The 14,680-nt window shown below is 37.4% G+C and overlaps 1 protein-coding gene across 1 annotated transcript in view; it reads right to left on the reverse strand.

Moving 5' to 3' along the window:
* LOC124594398 (RNA pseudouridylate synthase domain-containing protein 2-like) overlaps positions 1 to 14,680 on the reverse strand; it is a 551,085-nt gene that overhangs the window by 31,571 nt on the left and 504,834 nt on the right. The window contains exon 8 of the mRNA XM_047132767.1: positions 12,018 to 12,208. Within this exon, the coding sequence (XP_046988723.1) occupies positions 12,018 to 12,208 (191 nt within the window). The remainder of the gene's footprint in view (positions 1 to 12,017; positions 12,209 to 14,680) is intronic.

Below are 14,680 nucleotides of genomic sequence, written 5' to 3' on the forward strand. Positions count from 1 at the left end.
GCTTGCGGAGTATGGATGTAGATGTAGATGTAGATGTAGATGTATATTTTTGCTTAAGCAAACAGAAAAATCTTCTGACTGCCATTTGAGGAATAAATGCACCCATTCCTCTCCTGGCAAATTATTATGAAATTACTTCTCTTTTTGGCCAGATTTATCAAGGTAGCCTTTAACTAAATATCTAATATCCATATTAGTGAAGGGAAATCCCCAATGTACAGCCCTCAAGATACCTCGCTTCAACATTTCTTCTTCTTCTTTATTTAGCACTGGCTGTCCTCCCTTTTTTTTTGGATGTGCTTCCTGCACTTTATTTTGTAGGGTTGATTTAGGTATAATGTACAAATCACATGCTTTTCTGTACGATAATTTACCACTTTGAATATCATGAACAGCTTTATCTAAAAGTTCCGGGTCATAATTACGCCGTACTGTAGCACCTCTCCTGCTCTTATATGTTCTTGACATTATCCGAAATCACCCCACACAGTACACAGTTCTACAAAAACCATCATTATTTTATGACCTTGCATGAGAAACTAGACAAACTTGTACAGAAATTGTCTCAATGCTGTCAGCTACTGAGTGCGCTGACAATTACGGTTACAATAACTTCCTGCTCACCCCAACAACAGGAAGTTTCCACTTTACAATAATGCATGGATTTTTAACACTGAGACTGTTTGTCAATTATTCACCTAAGGAAACAATTGACGCAAAGCAAAAGTTGTGGAAAGTGATAAATGCAATATTGCACTTAAAATAACTGGTGCACGGACGTTAAAATAAGTAACTCTTTGTTTCTAAGCAGTAGCAAAGAGCAAATAAGCCATACTGTCCGAATTCGCCCCGATGTCCGAAAACACCCCGTTTGACAGTACCAAATAATCACAGAGTTAGAGAAGTTAAATACAATAGATTACACTCTATTATCTCACTAGTAGTGTAGAGCTAACATGGGAAAACAATGAGTTGTTACATATATTAAGGCAGAACACAACTTCATAAACACTGAGACAAGTAGATCTTTTTTTAGTGATCAGCACACAGAAGTGTGTGCTTGTGAACTAATACTGAAAAATAGTTCATTTTGAATTGTAGCTGTATGTAGAGTCCCACTGGGAAATTTTGAACTGCTTATGAGAAATTTGGATTCCTTACTATGCTATCTGTCAGACAGCAGCAACCAGTTAATAATCTGTGCAGTTTTCAGCATAGATTTTCCAAGGACTAGTGAACCTGGCAACGCTACGCAATTGCTAAATTTATATGTGAACTGCATATATGTCTTAATCTTCTTCTTTCCCTCTCTCTGACCATCTCCTCCTGCCCCTTTCACTGACCTCTCTCTCTCTCTCTCTCTCTCTCTCTCTCTCTCTCTCTCTCTCTCTTTCTTTATCCCCCCCTCCTCCTTCTCTACATCTGCTTCCTCTCTCTTTCTATGTCCATTTCCTCTAACCTCTCTCACTGAGTTTGAGTTTTCTCTATTGTTATTGCCAATGAAACACTGATTGGGAATTGAAACTGCTTAAAATAAACAAGTAAATTGGTTAGGATCATTGGTATATACGAAGGCTATCCACAAACTACATTACGTTTTGGAATTAAAAATAAATAAAGTATTGGAAATTTTTTTTATTATATACAGATGAAAGCCACACTTCAATACTACTTTTCTACATAGTTGCCATTTAAATTAAGGCACTTATCGTAGCGATGGACGAGCTTGGAAATTCCTTCGTTGTAAAATTCGGCCGCCTGCGCCTTCAACCACGTGGCGACTGTCTTTTGGGACAGAAAAGGTGTGATTTTTGTGGATTTCCTGGAAAGAAGCACTACAATAAACTCTCAAAGGTATTGCCAAACTCTGCACAACCTCAGAAGAGCAATACAAAACAAGCGCAGGGCTCAAAGATCTTGCTGATTCACGACAACGCCCGAGCCCACACGGCAAATGCCACTCATGAAGTTCTCGAATCTTTTAAGTGGGAGTTGTTTCCTCATCCGCCGTACAGTCCCGACCTGGCACCGAGTGACTTCCACTTATTCCCAGCAATGAAGAAGTGGTTGGCTATGCAGCGTTTTGATGACTACGCACAGCTTCAAGAAGAGGTAACCACATAGTTGAAGGCGCATGCGGCCAAATTTTATGACGAAGGAATTTCCAAGCTCGTCCATCGCTACGATAAGTGCCTTAATTTAATGGCAACTATGTAGAAAAGTAGTATTTAAGTGTGGCTTTCATCTGTATATAATAATAAAAAATTTCCAATACTTTATTTATTTTTAATTCCAAAACATAATCTACTTTGTGGATAGCCCTCGTACACCACTCTGCTGCTGGATCTGTGAGGGTAATAGCTTCAGTGACAGTATTTCGCAGTATTAATATGCAAATGGGTAGGATTACCAAGTTTCAGATGATTCAGATTCCATAACAGTATTCTAATTATAAGCTGATAAGCCATAAAAGCAACTTTCCTGTTCAAACTGACTGTGAAGAAGAAGACAAAATAGCACATACCACATAGTTGAGTATACTACTTTGGATTAAAATTGTAGTTAAGGAAAAAGAATATATGTGGGTGAAATGGTTTGTCTAAAGGTTTAAATACTTTGATATCACATTTAAAACAGACTAAGAGAAATAAAAAGAAACCATACATTCTACAGCAAAGCCCAGCATTTTCCTTTTCGCAGTCGGTTATAACAGAAAACTTGCACATTGTTGTTTAAAAAAAATACAACCTTCGTCCATCCAAATTTTTATTAAAATATTGTGTAAAAATTTTAAATAAATCAGACAAGAACTTTTCCAGAGTTTTGCTAACAGTATTTCCTCTTTCTATATTGTTACATACCTTATATATACAAAACGTGCAGCCTAGGTCCATCTGAATGTTCATTAGAGTATCATTTAAAAGTCTGAAGTAATTCATTCAAAAACTTTTCGAGTTTTTTTGTAACAGTGTTTCGAAGTAAATCGATCAAGAGCTGTTTGAAATATTTGGTAACAACGTTAAACATCGACTTGTCTTTAAATAGTAGTATAGATTTTAAAGGTAAATTTATATACCAATACATTAGGAAAATATGTATCCTACAGCTGACCAAAGAAGTATTAAAGTGCCCTGTAAAAATGTGAAGTAAACCAGTCAATGAACTTTTCAAGTTTTTTTCCTAATAACCTTTTGAGATTTTCAGTAACAATGTTGAACAATGATTTGTTTTTACATAGTACTATAGATTATGATAGGAAAAATTATTCAGAAACCTTATTTGGATTCTAAATCTAATCTCAGACATTAACTTTTCGACACAGGTGGATAAATATAGCGGGTCTCTAATTGATAATGTTTTCTTGATGAAGCTCAAAGCAAGGAAATAACTGTATGCCCAATAACAAATGGTCTATCTGATCATTATGCACAATCAATTAGGATGAACGAGATAGTGCCTTACAGTATAGCTATTCCTCAGCGGAAATCAGTTAGAATAATTAATAAATGCAGTAAAAAGTTTTTAAGAATAATTTACAAGAGATGACCTGAGATGAAATTTATAATGAACCAAATGGTGACATAAAATTTAATTTATTCCATGATAAATTCATACCGAAAGTAGCTTGTCACATAAGCTAATCAAAAAGGACATTAAACAGCCCTGTAAAGAAAATGGATCCTTAGAGAGATTCAACAAATGTAATGAGGGGAGATTCTTGTGACTGGGAAAAAATCACAAATGGAGTTCCTGGAGGCTCAATCTTAGGTCGACCATTGTTCCTCATATGTGTAAATGATCTTCTGTCTAATATACAACAAGCATAGTTAGTTCTTTTTGCAGATGACACTACTATCGTAATCAGTCCCGCAACAGAAAAAATGGAAACAATCTCCTTAACACTATCATTGGTTTTCTGCGAATTGTCTCGCTCTCAATTTTAAAAAGATACAACATATTCAGTTCTGCACATCTAACAGTACTACACCAATGATTAGTGTAACACATGGTGAGGAAATTATAAATACAGTGGAAACTTTAACATTTTTCAGTGTCTATACTGATAAGAATAAAAACCGGAAAAACCACATTTTGAAACTCCTAAAACAACTTAGTTCAGCCACATTTGCACTTAGAAACATTGCAAATATTAGGGAGACACAAATCAGTAAGTTGACATATTTTGTGTGGTTTCATTCAATAACTTCATATGGATTAATGCTGTGGGTCTAATCTTTAAGAAAAAAGTCTTCATAGCTCAAAAATGAGCTGTAAGTATAATATGTTGTGCTCACCTACGAAAATCTTGTAGACATCTGTTTAAGGAGTTGGGGTCCGTATACTGATTCACAGTATATTAACTCCCTCATAACATTTGTTGTAAATAATGCACTTCAGTTCAGAAGGAACAATAATGTACATAACTAAAATACCAGAGGGAAAAATGACATTCATTACTGCACATTAATGTTGTTTTTGGCACAAAAGAGGCACACAATGTAGCAACTAAAAATTTTGATCACTTACCCAGTGATACAAAATGTATGACAGACAGCAAAACAAAATATGAAAAAAACTGGAAAAGTTTCTCCTTGACAACTCCTTCTAGTCCATAGAAGAATTTCTATCATTTCAATTTGTAAAAGGTTGTGGATAGGAATTAATAAGTCACATCTGTATATTTAATAATAATAATAATAATAATACAACAAAAAACAAATCTTATAAATGTTCAGCATGTAGCCATATTTACAAACTAATTTGAAATGCGAATGCAAAATGTCTTATGATTTATAGTGAAATGATACATGGAACATGAAATTAACTAACTAATTGCAAGATTATACTGGCCCCACAGTTGATGCAAATGTGAGTAACTGATTTATGATGACATTATTGCAGATTTTTTTAAAAGAAAGAATATGTGGCAAAGTTATTTAAATAGTGTGCCATGAAAAGTTTCAGCATTATATAACCATCTTCCAGATGTGAATTTTTTTTTTAAATAGAGGTAACAACTCAATGAATAGTAGACACATTGAGTTGTTGACATACATAAACAAGACTGAAAACTTTGCTAGGTTATTTATTTATTTATTTTATTATTTTTTTAATGGTGTGTGTGCACATGTACAAACACGCACATGCAAAATGTATGGCACAATGTAGCCGTAGCTGTGGAGGTGTGTGTGTGTGTGTGTGTGTGTGTGTGTGTGTGTGTGTGTGTGTGTGTGTGTGCGAGCGCGTGCACACATGAGAGTGTGCGCGTCTGAGAGGGGGGTGCATTCCAGCTTGAAAAAGCTAGCAAAGTTTTCCATCTTGTTTACATGTGTGTTGACAACTCAATGCCTCTACTGCTTGGTGAGTTGATACCTTTACTCTCAATTTTTTTTACATTCTACTGGGGCTTTCCATTACCATCTTATAGATGTAGCTGCTAACACACTCAAATCTTGGTGGTGGTGGAAATATTTTAAACATCAGTATTTGGCCACTTTGGAGAAGAAAAATGCTGACATGAAGTCCCAGATCACAAAAATATGCACTAACAACATGCATTAAGATTCCAAAGCTCTCTGCAGTCTCTTATGAAGTAAAAGCAAGCGGCACTGCTGTATGGGGAGACTGGCCTGGGAACCTACTTCACACTGTTTAAAAGGAGTAGTTTACATGCAGACATCCTTTTTCCCCAGTCATCACCCAAAAAAAAAAAAAAAAAAAAATTCTACCTGCTCATCACAATCATCTACAAGAAAGAGTTTAATGCCTTCATCTTTGACATACAATCAACAGAATGGTTTCAAGTAGAAAGGCTTACCCCAGGCTCTGAGTCTCACAAAATAATAATAAAACACTAATTGAAAAATGTTTGATATCATGGAAATGACGAGTATCCAGTATGTGTTGATAAACATTTCTGTAGTATTGAAGCCCACACAGGCACAGGAGATTTAAAGATGTGGCTGTTTGAAGTACCTAGGCTGAGCTGGGGAATCAATACACAGAAAATACAAGCAGTGAAATTAAGTTTACCTCCAGATGGGTAAGGAAAATGATGAAGTCTCCAAAGCAAAAGTTATTATGGGGTTGACGTTATTTTCAGCATGATACTAGAAAATATGTACTCCTGCTAAAGTGGTATATTTAGTAATTAGCCAAGGGTAGTTTTCCAGGAATACCAAAATAAAGAAATGAAAAATCCAAGATGGAATAATGACAATATTATGAAAAGGATATATTGCTACTCACAAAATAGTGAAGATGTTGTGTCATAGACAGGCACAGCAAAAAGATGCTAAAAAAGTAAGCTTTTGGCCAAAAGACCTTTTTCTGAATAAGACAACGCACCACTGTCTCTGGCTACTGTGGCCAGATCTGATTTTTTTTGTGTGTGTGTGTGTGTGTGTGTGTGTGTGTGTGTGTGTGTGTGTGTGTAAACATCTTCACTATATGCAGTGCAGCACTCTATCCTTTTTATAACTTTGTCAAAATAAAGGAAGAATCTGCATATACCCACAATTAACAGACATTCTCTCTGGGTAAGCCATTTTCTAAAATGTTTTGGACAGTAATGTAGTCAAGTGTTTTTTGTCAGTCACAGATTAGCTTTAAAAGATTGTTCTACTGAAATAATTAAAATAAATTGTTAAATCACAGTTACATAGTGAGCAGGAATCTCTGTAACTTTTTTAAGGCTATTCACTGTGACACTCGTACTGTCTGAAAGTAGAAGTTCAAATTTTATGTTTTAGGTTCAGACATAATCGGTTCACCATTCATTTATTTAAGCTCACTTAACAAAAAATTGTTCCACCCTAGAGAAATCATCACAAGCATCATTTAATGCCACGTAATTCTTCCCCTGGACTTGATAATCACCTGGATTCATTTAAGAAGTGGCTCCACATGGTTGTGTAGATATGTCACATCCAGGTTAGGCCACTCGATGAGGATGTAATCAAAGCATTTTACCCATTTTCTATCATGCCCCACAGATTTTCTATGAATTTCAAGTTAGCTATTGTTATCTTTATGTGCTTGAGTGATCAATGGCCTCTTGTGAAGTGACTGACTCCCAAGTGTTCATTGCATGCAGCTCCTATCACGATGTTCTCTCTCTAACAGGTTGTGATGGACCTTCATTCACTGTTTGCAGAAATTCCTGTTAGGTTTGGAAGCAATTTTGATTCACAAGCTGTGAAATGCATCTCCAATCCCTCTCAGTCAGGATCTTTTCCAACCACAATACCGACATGTTTTGTGGCAGTGTGCTTGTAGACACACTTCAGTGTGCTTGTACACACACTGAACAGTCTGTGTGCAACATCAACAAATCCATCAACTTCATGGCATGGCCAAACACAATTGTCCCTTTTTGCTACTCTGTCACATCCTCACATTCATGCATCGTACAATGTCTGTTTGAAATGTAAATGTAGCTGAGCACATGACATGATGGCTGAGCCAGCTGTAATTTTTTGTCCAGTGAGCTTATCAAGTTCAGATAATTCATGTAGGGACATCATGTCGCCTGCAATGACCTTTTGATGCAGAAAAAGTGGTATAAACCAAAGAAAATAACGAAGGCAACTAAAAAGTAAATTTTGTTCTTACATCTGTGTCACTGAATCCATTTGTAGTATTGGGAAAAAAGGTACACAAAACTACACACAATGAATCTTATGATAAAGAGTGAAGCAAAAAGATACTAGCATCACACTGTAATCATGTCTATAGGAATGAGAGAAAGTCTACATTCAGAAGGTACAAGAAGATGCTACCAAAATTATACAATATGTCATCGTAACAAATGTTCCAGTACAATACAATCTGCCTCAGCTGTCATGTGATAATAAAGGAATTGAGTGCTACATTTCTGAGCTATGGAAACTGTATAAAAAATTTAATCATGTGCAGTACAAGCAAAATGTACCGCGAAGAACCTGCCAGGCATAGATTTCATTTAAACAAAAAGGAAAAGCTAAAGTTCGTAAACAGATAGTGGGACTCTGTGGTAAACTGTGTGAAACCAAGAACCTACTCTAGCCAATCTCCAGCAAGTTTTTCTTTTATGTGCAAGAAGCAACATGACAGGGTTAAATTAGACATCTTTGATGTGAATGAACCCTATACTGATAAAGATGCAGGCTTAGAAATGAGTAACTTGTCACTGCAGTGTCAACTGATTCAGAATCTTTTACCTCAGAATTAAAGTTGAACAAAAAGATCAGTGTCACTTAGGATAATGTGCCTAAATGTGCAATGTTGCAGTAACTAGCTCAGTTTGCTGCAAGTTTTTGTGGGTGAATATTCCCCACATCTAATAGCAGCACCCAAAAATAGACTGAAATCTAGTAAAATTGTGTATCACAAATTAGAAGGTTTGGTTTTAGCAACCTGTTACTACGGGCAACAATACAAGGTTGGGGGGGGAGGGGGGGGGGAAGGGGGGGGTGATGTGATAATATTTGTTAGTGAACATATTGCATTTAAAAGAATCACATTTCTTGAACAATATACTCAAAAAGACTGCAAGAAAGCTGACTGCAGAGTTAGGGTCAAGACATTTGCAACCAGAATCAATAAGGTAATTTAATATGTTATCTTTCATTCACTACACATACACAGTGTTTGGGTTAAACATATAACAATATAATGCATAATAACATGAGACATAATTGAGATATTTATTGGTGGTTTGGTTCTACAAGTATGGTAACTCAAAATGATTTCTGTGTTTACTTGCAGCAGTTGGCACTGTGCGCACATGGGTGTAACTGCTTTGTACATAAATACGCATCAGTGGCCATATGAACTCCAGGGTAGAAGGTGATCTGTTTGCTTTCTCATGGGCAGCTAAAATCTGTTACACTGCTACAACATCGTTTTTGGCGCGAGTGTGGACTGCAACCAACTGACAATGTTCCCACTTACGTAACAATCAAGAAATGGGAAAAGCAGCTTCGGCAAACTGGGAGTTTACTTTCAATGTTGTCCCACCACATCAAGCATGCAGTTCCAAAAGCTTCTGTTCAATTAATCTGCACATCTTTCCAGCAGAGCCCCCATAAGTCAGTCAGACAACCAAGCAGGCAGTTCCAGTTACCTCATTTGACAGTATAAATGACGCTGTCCGTTAAAGGTTGCGCCTATGGGCATATAAACTCCAGCTTTGTCACAATATCAAGCCTGAGAACAGACTGTGACCGTAGGCATTCACAGAGACAATTCTTGCAAAAAATGGATAAAAATGAAGAATTCCTTGATTTCATCTGTTTCTTGGATTAGGCTACATTCCATACTCCCAGCATGGTAAACATGCACATCTGCCACAAATGGGGAACTGAACCCCCAAGACTAATAGGATAAGAATGTGACTCTCAGTGTGCAGTGTGGATTGTTGAAGGGGAGGGTTATCGGCCCATTCTTCTTTGTAGAACCTACAGTTAATGCAACAATGTACATAGACATGTTGGAGCTATAAGTAGTGTCACAACTACTTTGCCATGTAATCTTTCAACAAGATTACACACCATGGCATTTTGTGAACATTGAGGGGGAAATCTTCAATCACAAGTTCCCAGATTGGTGGATTGGGAGAGGCAGCCCACCAATTTCTTGACCCCCTAAAAGCCAAGACATAATGTCACTTGATTCTTTTTTTCTGTGGAGTTTTATCAAGATTCAGGTGTACCAGACACCATTTCATGATCTACCAGATATGCATCTACTGCAAATGTAACACCTGCAATGCTGCAAAATACTCGAAGACAAGTGGAATAGAGATTAGATATCTGTTGTGCCACTAAAGGTGTGCATGTTGAGGTGTATTGGGTGTGTAAAAAAATGTTTTAAGTTGCCTATTATATGTTTAACACAGACATCCTCTATTATGAGGTAATTAATCACACATGTAAAAAGTATCAATTGGGAAAAAGGCACCTGTCATTACATCCGTGTAATTACAACAACATGGAAAGGATAGATTGCTACTCACCACATAGAGGAGGCACTGACTCAGAGTCAGGCAGCACAATGAAAAAGAATGTTAGAAATATCAAATAATGGAAAATCCAGGAAGGAATGTGACAATATTATGAGATGGAAAGTTGCTAATCACCATACAGCAGAGATGCTGAGTCATGATAGACACAAAAAAAAGACTTTCAAAATTAAAAAATTAAAGTTTTCAGCCACTGGCCTTCGTCAACAACACACACACACACACACACACACACACACACACACACACAGACTGCAGTCTCAGGCAACTGAAACAACACTGTGAGCAGCAGCACCAGTGCATGATGGGAGTGGCGACTGGGTGGGGGTAAGGAGGAGTCTGGGGTGGGGAGGGGAAGGGATACTATGGTGGGGATGGCGGACAGTGAAGTGCTACAGGTTAGACGGAGTGCAGGGGAGAGGTGGGGGGGGGGGGGGGGTGCAAGTAGCAGAAAAGAGGAGAGAAATAAAAAGACTGTGTTTGGTGTGGAATGATGGCTGTGTAACACTGGAATGAGAACAGGGACGGGGCTGAATGGGTGAAGACAGTGGCTAATGAAGATTGAGGCCAGGGGGGTTACAGGAACATAGGATGTATTGCAGGGAAAGTTCCCACCTGCACAATTCAGAAAAGCTGGTGTTGGCGGGAAGGATCCATGTGGCACAGGCTGTGAAGCAGTCATTGAAATGAAGGATATCATGTTTGGCAGCATGTTCAGCAACAGGGTGGTCCACTTGTTTCTTGGACACAATTTGCCGGTGGCCATTCATGTGGACAGACAGCTTGTTGGTTGTCACGCCTACATAGAATGCAGCACAGTGGTTTCACAGGTAGCCCTGCCTTTGATGGAATAGTTGATGTTAGTGACCGGAATGGAGTAGGTGGTGGAGAATGTAATTCAGTTGCTCCAGCCCTGAGTGGTGCTGAGTTATGAGAGGAATGCTCCTCTGTGGCCATACGGCAGTGCTTAGGGACTCAGCATCTCTGCTATATGGTGAGTGGAACTTTCATTCTCATAATAATGCTAGAAATATTTTGGCTTTCAGGCAAAGTCCTTCTGTCGAGGTAGGAAACACATACACATTCGCACAATAACAACAACAACAACCCTCCCCCCTTTCTCTCTCTCTCTCTCTCTCTCTCTCTCTCTCTCTCTCTCTCTCTCTCTCTCTCTCTCTCTCTCCCCCCCCCCCCCCCCCCCCCACCTATCTCATACACACACACACACACACACACACACACACACACGGTCACTGTCTCTGGGCACAAAGGCCCAACTGTGAATCGGTAGAGACACAGTCACAGTTGCAGACAGAACTTAGTGCCCAGGAAAAAAAAAAAAAAGGAAGGAAGATATCCAAGTGCAGTGCACTAACCACAGCACTGACTTGCTCAGTTTAATGCCGGGAGATAGTGGCCATTTGAATGAGTTGTTGTTGTATGAATGTGTGTGAGTTTTCTACTTCTGAAGGAGGACATTGTCCGAAAGCTGAAATATTTCTAGCATTCTCTTTCATTTTGCCTGTCTGTGACTGAACACCACCTACTGTTATTCTGTCTTGGGTTTTCCATTACTGGTGTAATTAACCAGATGAAGACAAAAGAATATGTTGATGTTTCAAAAAAACAATGAGCAAAAATATTGGTCAAAAACAAAATCATAAAACAGCAGAAGCTAATCAGTGGGATGAGACTAAACTTTCCAATGCAGAAAAACATAAATATTTGGTAAGCAACTGATTGACTGCTTCACGTTAAAGATAAATTTTGAGGTGTTTACAGCTAAAAAACTTCTTATGAGTCTTCCTAAAAAACAAACTCTACAAAAACATTGCTTTTTCCAGATATCCAAAAACTGATGCATTTACCAATAAATTATTTTCATTCATGAGACATCACAAGGCTTGCTCAAACAATGATTATTTTAAAATGTGTATATTCCCCCCCCCTGCAACAACAATTTCTATCCATGTTAGACGAATACACTGATGACATGTAGGTAAAACTGTCTTACCTAGATACTGCAAGTGCACTCTGATTTGGTGCATTCGACCTGTGTGTGGCTTACAAGAAATCACACTTGTCTTTCCATTGAAACCTAGCTTCTGAAATGTTGTGGTACAATGTTTTCCCTTTGGTGAAACTTTACAAACTCCTATTTTGTAACTTACTACCTCTATCGGTTCTTCACATTCAATGATTTCACTGGAAAGAGAAAAATGATATAAGTATTTCTGTACAAGAAAATATAAAATTAAGTGGATATAATATTTACTACTTAGAGACCTGATCTTTTACTCCTATGAAATGTTTCATACATTCGGATTACACCATTAAAAATGACATTAATCTCCAGGTGGTGACATAAATCATAACTTTTAGAGTTTGAGGTTCCTTCACCCTTCATTATGTATTCCTTAACCATGTGGCTTTGGTAGCTTTCCTATTCAATTGCTGTTTAGTATTATTTTCTCCAATAATTCCCTTTCTTTCAAAAGAGAAGGTTCTGAAAGTTACACATACTGTCCGTGTCACTCTGAGTTTAGTTTCACTTGCCACCTGGCAAGAAGAAACATTTTTTCTAACTATATGAGATTGTAGATTGACTTACACATTTTTGTTTTATTTCACTTTAATGAATGAAACATTTCATTTACTCAAGAAATGGCATGCTAGGGACAGTCAGCTATTCTGACAGTGAGCTGGGTACATGAAAAATTTAGAGCCACAGTGTTCAGATTTCATGTGAAAATGGACGTCCACTCACGACTCATTTGCTACCAAAACTAGTGTATATGTTAAGACTAAAGCAAGGGTAAACTATCTTCATCTTTGTAATGTTACAGCCTAAGAAGCTCCTCTATTTATCATTTAAGAAAATTATGGTCTGTTAGCCTCCATCCCACAATTACTTATGTTATCCTTGTACAAACATTTGTTTTCCAACTGCACCCACAGATGCATGAAATAGAGGAAATTATAAAAAATAGTCATACATAACAGTCACATTAAACAAGACATAAAACTAAGGAATCATAAATATTTACTATCATGTCTTAGTCTCAGCCAATAATATCTGCACAAAAACAAACATCATGACATGTTCTCCAACTACCTGTTTTCTAAATTTGTAAAACATGCCTTAACATCTCTTTGAAAACATATGTAAGATATTTCTGCAGCAGCTGTGATGCCTATAAAATAAAACTTGTTGCTAATGACACCCACCATTCATGGATCACTTTGGAATTGAACATGAGATACACAAATGAAAGGCCAATGGCGTGCAGACAGAAATCCGAGGGGATTTGCAGCGGAAAGATATTGGTGGAGATATCAATGCTATTGTATTTGTTTGACACAAATATTACCAACACTAGTAACAACAGGTATTTGATAATACAAGAAGCAGTCTTGGACATTCTGCCAATACGTCCACGATTTACACACCACCAATGTCAATCACCCATTTAAAGAGTGAAAACAACACGTCACAAACAGAACATAAGATAATGTCATGCCAACTACATTACATTGAAAATATGGTTTGTGTACTCTGATTATTTTTATAGCAAAAATCAAAACATCAAACTAGCATTATACTGTAAATATATAGTTACTAGAATTAATTTTCACCTTTTAGTGAAGTGTGCACTTATTTGAATTTTAATGGCAAATTAAAATTGTATGCTGGACTGGGACTCGCACTTAGGACTTTTATCAATCACGACCAAGTATTCCACCAACTGCGCTATCTCAGCATTACTTACAAACCACCCTTACCGCTTTAGTCCTCCTTTTTAAACTTCACTGAATTTATCTGGTGTACCTTGTAGGTCATAAATACCTGATCAAAAGGATAAAAATACAGTGGCTTTTGTACAATAAATCATTCCCATGTACAATTTGTTGTAAGTATTCCAATAATTCATCTGATAATTTGATAAAGCAAATTTTGTAAAATGTGGGGATGAAAGTAAATTGAATTTTGGATTTTCTGTATCCTAATGGATATGTTACTAGAATTTTGGACAATTTAATTACCTTTTTGGAATTTGTGGCCCTTCCCTATAAGATTCCTATTACATTAACATATTACATCCCCCAAAACAGCCTACAAAACCACACTGTCTTCAATAACGATGATGATGAAACTTTTGTCAACAAAAATTCTGAATATTGCACTAATAACTGATTTTACTGGGTAAACTACTGCTACTTTTACCAAAATTGTATTGATTTTAGAAGTTATTAATATTCAAGCTCCATCAATTTCAGCTGATTAGTTTCTACTGGAACAGTTTATGTCTTGCAAAATAATGTTTATATGTACAAAATACCATTTCTAATACAAGATTTCCTCAAACCTGCTTTTTTGAACTTCCTGGAAATGGAAAAAAGAACACATTGACACCGGTGTGTCAGACCCACCATACTTGCTCCGGACACTGCGATAGGGCTGTACAAGCAATGATCACACGCACGGCACAGCGGACACACCAGGAACCGCGGTGTTGGCCGTCGAATGGCGCTAGCTGCGCAGCATTTGTGCACCGCCGCTGTCAGTGTCAGCCAGTTTGCCGTGGCAAACGGAGCTCCATCGCAGTCTTTAACACTGGTAGCATGCCGCGACAGCGTGGACGTGAACCGTATGTGCAGTTGACGGACTTTGAGCGA

This window comes from Schistocerca americana, chromosome 2, assembly GCF_021461395.2.
Source record: "Schistocerca americana isolate TAMUIC-IGC-003095 chromosome 2, iqSchAmer2.1, whole genome shotgun sequence".
NCBI lineage: Eukaryota > Metazoa > Arthropoda > Insecta > Orthoptera > Acrididae > Schistocerca > Schistocerca americana.